The sequence below is a fragment of the Haemorhous mexicanus genome, chromosome 20, assembly GCF_027477595.1.
Source record: "Haemorhous mexicanus isolate bHaeMex1 chromosome 20, bHaeMex1.pri, whole genome shotgun sequence".
Classification (NCBI taxonomy): Eukaryota; Metazoa; Chordata; class Aves; order Passeriformes; family Fringillidae; genus Haemorhous; species Haemorhous mexicanus.
The window spans coordinates 9,043,572-9,052,341 of NC_082360.1; the positions used below are offsets into that span (position 1 = coordinate 9,043,572).

At 43.9% G+C, this 8,770-nt stretch overlaps 1 protein-coding gene across 2 annotated transcripts; it reads left to right on the plus strand.

Moving 5' to 3' along the window:
• The first annotated feature begins 787 nt into the window (after positions 1–787).
• On the plus strand, positions 788–8,770 carry APOH (apolipoprotein H). Of its 2 annotated transcripts, XM_059864558.1 has the most exons (8): positions 788–904; positions 2,280–2,456; positions 3,175–3,271; positions 4,592–4,668; positions 5,227–5,415; positions 6,028–6,207; positions 7,314–7,511; positions 8,343–8,770. In XM_059864558.1, exons 1-8 carry the CDS (start codon positions 841–843, stop codon positions 8,411–8,413), a joined length of 1,053 nt encoding a protein of 350 aa, XP_059720541.1. In that variant the 5' UTR covers positions 788–840; the 3' UTR covers positions 8,414–8,770. The 2 variants fall into 2 exon arrangements, with proteins under 2 accessions (XP_059720541.1, XP_059720542.1); XM_059864559.1 differs by lacking the exon at positions 2,280–2,456 and having other exon boundaries at positions 797–904.

Genomic DNA, 8,770 nt, shown 5'->3' on the forward strand with positions numbered 1-8,770 from the left:
AATGTTATTTTGGTTGCTCTTCAGATGCTCCTGCAGTTAAAATCTGCTAAATTAGGAGAACTGCAGTGATCAGAACCTCAGCTGATACCTGTCGAGTTCTGACTTGATGCCCCAAACTTGCAGTGCCACAACAAGGCTTTATGCCACCCCAAAATCTGATTTATGACTCCCTTGTCACAAATAAGAATGGGAATCATCGTTTCAGCCTTCCTGCAGAGCTGGCACTGAGCACTGTCTCTGCTGCTTTTGGTTAGCTGGTAATTGGAAGACAACAGGAATCAGATCAAACAGGACCCTGAAGTCCCAAGTTTCAGGCCAGATAATCATCTGTGTAAACTGGCATGAGGTTGGTACCTCACTGGGGGCAAATTCCAACACCAATGCCACTCCAAAACGGATCATTTTGCCTTGGAATGATTTTGCTATAACTGTCAGGAGTCTTTGGTACACAGAAATGTCCACGCTCCAGTGACAAACACGAGCCTCGGAGTGACAGTTCTATTATTCAACCCAGTTTTGCATTCCAAATATCCTCATCCTCTACAGATGCTGAGAATCCTGTTTTCCCCAACACCATGGGTCCCAGCAGGGATGCTCTGTAGAAACAACCAGAGAGGAGCCTGCGTGGAGCAGAAATTGCCATCTGAATTCCTGCATTATGCCCCCAGAGCAACATGTGATGCTTGTTTCAGCCTTTATTAGCAGCACACAAGGAAGCTTTTATCTTCTGTTTACTGGGATGGGAATCAACACAAAGAGTTAATATGTAACCATCCTTTTGGGGGTTTTTAAGGGCAGAGCCCTGGCCCGGGGGCACTCGGGACGTCGGGGACTGGCAGGATGCATCCCCTAGCCCTGCTCGGGTGCCTCGTGGCTCTGAGCCACTGCGCTCTCACGTCCAAAGGTGAGTGCCTTCCACTTCCTAGGGACAGTGCCATCCTGAGCTGGGAATGGGGAAAACTTGAGAAAACAACGGGGTTTTAAAGCCTTTAGATAATCCTGGTCAAGTGTTTTGAACAGGGCTTTTCTCTGAGAGCTTTTCTTCTCTTTTCGCTGTCCATTCTTTCCTCTGTCTCTTCCTGCGGTGAGGTGAGTGGCTGTGTACAGAAGCATAAAATGAAGGAAAGCAGAAGAAATGCTGACAGATGTTGTGGGACCCAGCTGCCTGGGTGCCGGGGGGAACTGTGTGTGCCAGGAATCAACCTGCTCCATCCCTGCTCACCCCTCCATGCCCGCACAGCTCCTGCCTCGCTTTTCTCCTCCTTTCCCTCACGCCAAGAGCTCTGGGCTCTGTCTCATATCCCCTCTCCCTGTGTTTGCCATTTATTTCTCCATCCTGAGCTCCCTGTCCCTCTGTGCTCTCCCCTCGATGGCAGCAGGAGCCTCTCTGCATGTCCTCAGCAGGAGCTCAGGCTGCACCCTCCGTTCCTCCCTCGCTGTTCCCTCCTGTTCTCACCCTCTGGCTGATGAGCTGTGCCTGCTGTCACCGTGTTAAAGCTGTTTGGGAAGCAGAGCTGCCTCATGGAACAGAGGGTCTACCCCAGTGAACAGAAAAGTTGGGGAAAAAAAGGAATTTAATTACAAGAAGAAATACCTGATTTCAGGCTGACCCCCACCAAACAGCCAAAAATGAAAGGCATTTGTTTGCTTCTAAGTCCTTCTCACCCTGTTTTGTCCAAGGCAATTTACTGTAATTGAATTCACAGAATCACAGAATGACCAGGCTGGAAGAGACCTGCAAGGTCATGGAGTCCAACCCAGCCCCAACCCCTCACCCAAACCCTGGCCCCCAGTGCCACATCCAGGCTTTGGTAAACACACCCAGGGATGGGGACTCCACCACCTCCCCAGGCAGAACATTCCAGAACTTTATCAACCTTTCTGTAAAACACTTTTTCTTGCTATCCAGCCTGTATTTCCCTTGACACAGCTTGACTCAATTTGTGCACCACTTTCATAAATCCATTTTGGAGGAAAAGTAAATTTTAGTTTAAAAAGTGACAGAAAATCTAACTGGGACCATTGGTAGAGCTGCTGAGGAGAAGAAGAACACCACATTTTTTTCTGGCTAATATTTATGGCAGCCATCAGCTCCCTCAGGAAGACAAAAGCTCAGGGCAGGGAGATTTATAACTCATAACAACAGTGAATCCTGTGCTTCAAGCTGAGAAATCAAAACAACTCCATTTTGCTAATTGGAGAACCTGAAGCAGATCCTGACCACGCCTGACCTCTCTCCAACTTGTAAACAAAATCTCTTGTAAATTCCTCTCCTCCAGTCTGTCCCAGGCCACCAGAAGTGTTGTTTGCCACACTCAATGTAGACAAAAAGGTGTATGAAGTGGGTGAGGAAGTGGAGTACACCTGCCGGCCCGGGTTCATGCCCAACAGCGGGCAGAGGAAGTACACGTGCCTGCCGACGGGCAAGTGGGCCTTGAACACCCTGCTCTGCCTCCGTGAGTACCCAGCACCTCCTGCTCCTGGCACGGCTCTGAAAGGCCATCCCCTAGGCCACAGGAGGAGTCAGATGGATTTCAGCAGGTCTCTCTGCACTGGTTCTTCCCTCACTTGTTGGAGGACAACAGTGTGTGGAAGAGGGGTGGTGATGGAAAGGATCTTCCCATCTGTGTGCCACACCTGCCCTCCAGCCCCAGCTCTCAGTGTAACAGAAATTACACTGAGGCTGGATTTTCACTGGAAACTTTTGACCCTACACTTCAGGGTCTGAATTTCTTCAGCATTTTAATACCAGCAGAAGTTCTGTCCATATGTAGGACACACTTTTCATTCCCAAATGTCACATACACAGATGGGGATGGAGATTGGAGCTGGACAGGGGGAACCTTCATCCACCCCAGCCCAGCAGTGCTCATTCTCTAACAACACATGCTGCTTCATAACCCCTGCATTTATTGCATCCCTCAGAGGCATCTCCATCATTTCACTGCAGACAACTTACATTCCTCAGGCAATTGAGTGTTAAAAATATTTCATGTTTACACAAAAACTTGTATTTTGATGGAAATGTAGAACAGCCAGAATGTAGTACAAGGGAGTGGAGAAATGTAAAAGACACCAGGATGAACCTTTATGATCTACTTGTTCCCACTATAATGAAATTATTATTTCATGCCTCATGAAATAAAATGGTCCTTTTTTATTTTTAATAAACAGCAAAGAGATGTCCCCCTCCTCCACCCCTGCAGAATGGCAAAATGGATTTTGAAGAGCTTCAGTACCAGAGTACTGTAACTTTTTCATGTGATCCAGGGTAAGTGTTCCTTTCATCGTGCTGCTAAATAAACAACCTAAATCAGATTCTAGTATCACCCACTGCCATACTGCAAGACAGAGAACATTGAAAGCTGCACATAAAAATTCATCTACATTTCAGAAATCATTAAACAAGCTTGTCTGGTGATCCATCTCTATTCAGTCTTGGCTATAACATTATGGGGCTTTGCTACTCCAAAGAAAAGTCTTACAAATACAGAAACCACCAAAATAGCAGAGATTTTATGCAAAAAAATTTATTCTGGACTGCTTTCCTCTGCTTTTTAAATCCTCTTATTACATCATGAGATGAAATCCTACAGCACAGAGTAGATAATCTCCATCAAAGTTATGCTGTTGGGCTCTGAGGACTGGAAATTGTGTTTCTATGCCTTCCCAAGCTCAGGAAATGAAAATATGAGGTTAATCCTAATTTACCTGCAGTAAATGCACTTTTTCTCAGGACTACTCGTTAGCTTTAGGAAAAAGGATGCATTAAAAAAGTAGTTATGGTAAATGCAGGGAAGCATTTGATAGTAGCATGTCTTTCATTGTACTTGGGTAATTAATGGCAAAACAGGGCTTACCTGGAAGGTCACAGGTGAGACACAGCCTAGAGCTCACTGAAAAGTGTCAACAGCCTCAACAACCTCCTTCTGTAAAAAAGGAGCAAGATAAGGAATAAAAAAATACAAATGTGACACCAATGTAGCAATGGGACTTGATTTGATTTTGTTAATTCTAATTTACTGGTTTTCAGCTGTGTGATATTGAAATGCTAGACACATGATGAATATTTCTTTAAAACTCAGAGTAGATGTTCATAGTGTGAATACAGAAGATGGGAGAGAAGTGTATAATGTGCATATGGAAATTGAAATGTTTGGGATTAAAATACAACAATGCACCTCGGTGACTTTAGTTCTTAAGAGCACTGAATTCTTCCCAATATTTGGTCCTAATTGCCATGATTAACTGGGAACTCCTCACAAGAAACCATACCGTTTGCATTAGCAATCACAGATCAGTATTTGCTATTTACATACATCCATACAATTAATCAGCTGTAGAAATCAATATGTAAAACAGCATAGAAAGTTGAAACAACAAAACATCTTGTTGTACCAAGCCCTCTGCCTGGGTCTTTGCACTATTTGGATATGAACAGTTTTTCAGATCTGATTCTAAACTTCCTTTGAGGTCAGGAACTGTTAAACTAGAGAAGGATTTCAGAGCTGGATTCTTCATTCTGCCTCTGAGAAATGACAGATCTTTGATTGATCTCCCTGCTCTGATAACCAGGTCTGTTTGTTTCCAGCTACAACCTCGTCGGGTCAAGAACGAGCCAGTGCATGGCAGATGGAAAGTGGACTGGGACTTTTCCACACTGTCAACGTATGTGTTTCAATAAAAAATAAATATCCTTATTCTTATTCCAGAAATATTCCTTTGCATTGCTCAGAGTGATATATACTCTTACTCAGAAGTCTCCTCTAGTGCTGTGCAGAAGCTGGTTGGGAAAAATCAAGCAGAATGCTGCATGTTTGGTTTTCTATGTGTGGGTTTTAGAGAAATACAGTTGAAAGGTCTGAACAAAAGGTCGGGATCAGGGATGCTATTTACAGCTGGAGGTAAGATGCTTATCCACTCAAATTCCTCCTCCCTGTGTATAAAAAGAGGATATTGTCATGCCTTTGTACTTATGCAGGGTTTTGCCATAACCTATCCTGCAAAAACACTTGACTGAAAAGCAGTAATATTAATCTGAAAAAATAAAAATCCAGCAAAACTCATGAATACCATACTCTGAGGCCCCTCTGACACTTTTCATTTAAATTATATTTTGCCAGCTATGATTCCACCTGGGTTCATTTAGTCATAAGAAGTTGCTCTTCTGATTCCACAATTATTTGATCTTCAAGATTTAATTTTCTGAATGCTGTGCCTTTGTAGCTGTGACTTGTGCACCTCCCTCACTCCCGAAATTTGGGGTCCTCTCTTTTCGTCACCTCCATCCTGGAAACGTCTCTCATTTCCTGGACACCATCCAGTTTGAATGTGTCCCTCCTCTCGCCCTGATTGGGAATGAGACAGCCACCTGCACAGCCAATGGCACCTGGAGCAGCATTCCAGTGTGCAAGGGTGAGTTACTCACTTTTATCCACACCGAAAAACATTCCTGAGAATTGCATATACAAAACGAAATGAACAACAATATTTTAATTTTTTTTTACAACTGTAGTTGCAAACATACAGCACAATTCCTCTGCAGCTGAATTCTGCAATCGTTCAGGCAGGTGGATCAAGGAGATTGCTAACCCATGGCACATAACATGGGATTGACAAAACATTTGCTGCAGGTGTAAAGGTTATATAAACAAACTCTGCTAAACATGGTGCACAGCAGGGAACCTGAGCCTGGCCTCCAGTGTGCAGCCAACATTTGATTCTAAGTGCTCAGATTCATCTAAGAAACAGCCAGCCTTACCCTCAGTCCTAAAAACTTCCTTGCTTTTAGTTAAATTACACCACTTTTAAGTCATGTTATAACCAAAGATTGCAATGGATGTGTATTTAAAACAAGTAATGTTTATTTATTTGTTGTGGTATTTAAGCTGTCTTTCCCCTGGCTGTGTTTCCTATGAAAGAGGCTGCAGTGACCCACTGTGAAAGTTTTTGTACATTTTTCAGGTTTATAGTTGTCTTTTTGACCTGTGACACTGCTAAAGCTTTGGGTTTGGTTTTGTCCCCCAGCTGTCACCTGCCCCACCCCGACAGGAATAGAGAATGGGTTCATCGAGTTTGCTGTGCGCAGAACCTACCACTACAACGAGAGCGTCACCTTTGGCTGCCAGCCCCGCTTCGTGATGGAGGGATCCAAACATTCCCGCTGTGAGAACACTGGAAACTGGTCCACCAAGCCAGCCTGCAGAGGTGAGCACACCCCATCCCCAGAAACCAGGGAACTAACTGAACTCTTCCACCTGACCACTGCTCTGACTGTTGAGCTGTCACTTCTCGGGACTTCTGCTGCTCACAGTGACCCCGAGATGTGTCAGAAAGTCTCTTTTCCCAGCCCAGCAGTCAAAGAAGGAGTCAGAACTCTTCTCATTCTTAAGGCTGTTTATTGTTTCTTATCTATAAAATTCTTTCTCCGACCCTCCGTGGTCTGTCTGGCAGGTCGGGTTGAGGCACACTGCCCATCCTTGGGGCAGTGTTATCTTTTTATACTAAAAACTGTGTGTACATTATTTACCATAACTTCCCAATACCCATCACCTGTGTTAGACAGTGAGCTGCTACTCTAAACCAATCCAAAAGTGCCAGCATCATAGCAGAAGATGGAGGCCAAGAAGAAGAAGGAGAAAGGCTGGACACGCCCAGATTCCTCCATCTTGCCTCCTGAACCCCCATTCTAAAAACCCCAAAAAATCTATTTTTCACCCTGTGGCAGACTAACTATTATTCTACTTTCGTGGCTTGCAGATCCTCATATAAGGTTGGTAATTTTTTCCATGGGTCATAATCAAAGTCACAGGTGTCTTGAGCTCTGTGCCAGGGTCTCTGAGCCCCCTGGCAGGGGTCTGGGCAATCCAGGACAGCCTGAGGGATGCCCTGAATTCTGACAGCCACTCCTTTGAGCAAGAGCTGTGCTCTAAAGGAAGCCAAAAAAGGAATTGCAAGGCCCTGATAATCTAAGCCCACTCCCAACACTGAATGTTGTATGACATTGATGTATCTGGATTGACTTTAATAATTAGCCATGTAACTTTATTCTGAGTATTTCCTCTCCTCTTCCTATTTCATGTCATTAGAAATTACACAGAGGCTGGATTTTCACTGGAAACTTTTGACCCTATGCTTCAGGGTCTGAATTTCTTCAGCATTTTATTACCAGCAGAAGTTCTGTCCAGATGTAGGGCACATTTTTCACTCCCAAATGTCACATACACAGAGTTCTGCTGGGATCTGATCTACCCCCTTCCTGCTCCTCATAACTGGATTTTATAACCTGCTCCTTATAACTGGATTTTTTCCAGCACCGTGTAAAATACCAGTGAAGAAAGCTGTAGTATTGTACAATGGTGAGAAGAAGAGAGTTCAGAACGACCTGAAGGATGGCATTCTGCATGGGGAAACTGTATCCTTCTTCTGCAAGAACAAGGAAAAAACCTGTGCCTACACTGTAGATGTGGCATGTGTGGATGGCAACTTCACCCTCCCTGCCTGTTTTAAAGGTATGAGCCAGGCTGCTCACAAACCAGCTCCTGGTGGGGGAATTACAGCTGCTTGAGTGTGGGGGACAATGTCATCATTCATCTTCAAGCCCTACTTGAGTGGCTATTTGAATTCCTGGGTGTTTGAGTTACTGGGTATTCTGGAAGAAAATGGCCCAAGGAGAGAATGCTCAGCAAGCATTTTCCTTTGGTTGTGTCAGAGCCCTGCTTTAATTCCTGTCCTGTCCTAGAAGATGCTACTTAAAGATGTTACTAGCCCAAAGAAAAGGCCATATGTAAACTATTCTGGGATTTCCCAAATCCTTGGATCAGCACTTTCTTTAGTGACAAAAAGCCTGAACACTGCTGAAGGTTTGAGGACCTGACATATTCCCTCCTATTCTGGTGAATTATTCACACCTTATGCTGATCAGGAAAACACTTTGGACCAAGGGTGTTGAAAAGCAGCTGAGAGCTGTGGGGAGTAATTGATGCTGGAGGAACAGTTTCACAGGCACTCAGGCTTTTAGAATAAATAAACAGACATTACCAACTTCTCTAGCAAGAGGAAATGTTTCACACTTGTTTTGTCAATATTCCTTGCATAGAATTTTCCTTGTAAGTTTTATTTTCATTTCTAAGCAAAGGAAAAGCACAGCCTATCCATGATGAAAACATCTCTTCTCACATTTGGCTTCTGATGCACGCTCAGCTTTATTTAGATAGAAAATAAAAGTGTATTTCTTCCAACAGTTTCATTATGATGCAAAGATTGACTGCTCACCGCACTGTTGTTTTCAGCTGTCACGTGTTATAAGAAATTAACCCAAGTTCTTCACTTGTCTCCAACAGAACGTGGCTTTTTCTCAACTCTGGTGAAGAAAGACCCCTCAGAGATGAAAGCATGTGAAGATGAAGCTTGAAGCAGAGAAATAACCCAGTACTAAATTTCTGCCTCACTGAGACAGAACATTCCATATACAAGAGAAAAACTTAGGTCCTGTGAGTGTAACTTGGGTCTTGTAAATGTATCTCAGGTCCTGTAAATGTAAATTTCCAGGTGAACTCTGGAATCTGTGAATGCTTTCTTCCCTCCCACCATCCCCTCCAGGCTCTTCTACAAGCTACAACACATCATTTCAGCCATTAACTTCCACTCTCATGTCTCTGCCTTCTTCCAAATCCCTGCACTAGTGCTTCTCTCTCCACATTTCCAACATTTATGCAACTGTAAATGACCTCCAACAGCAGTTGCTTTACAATAAAGTGATTTTCAGCCA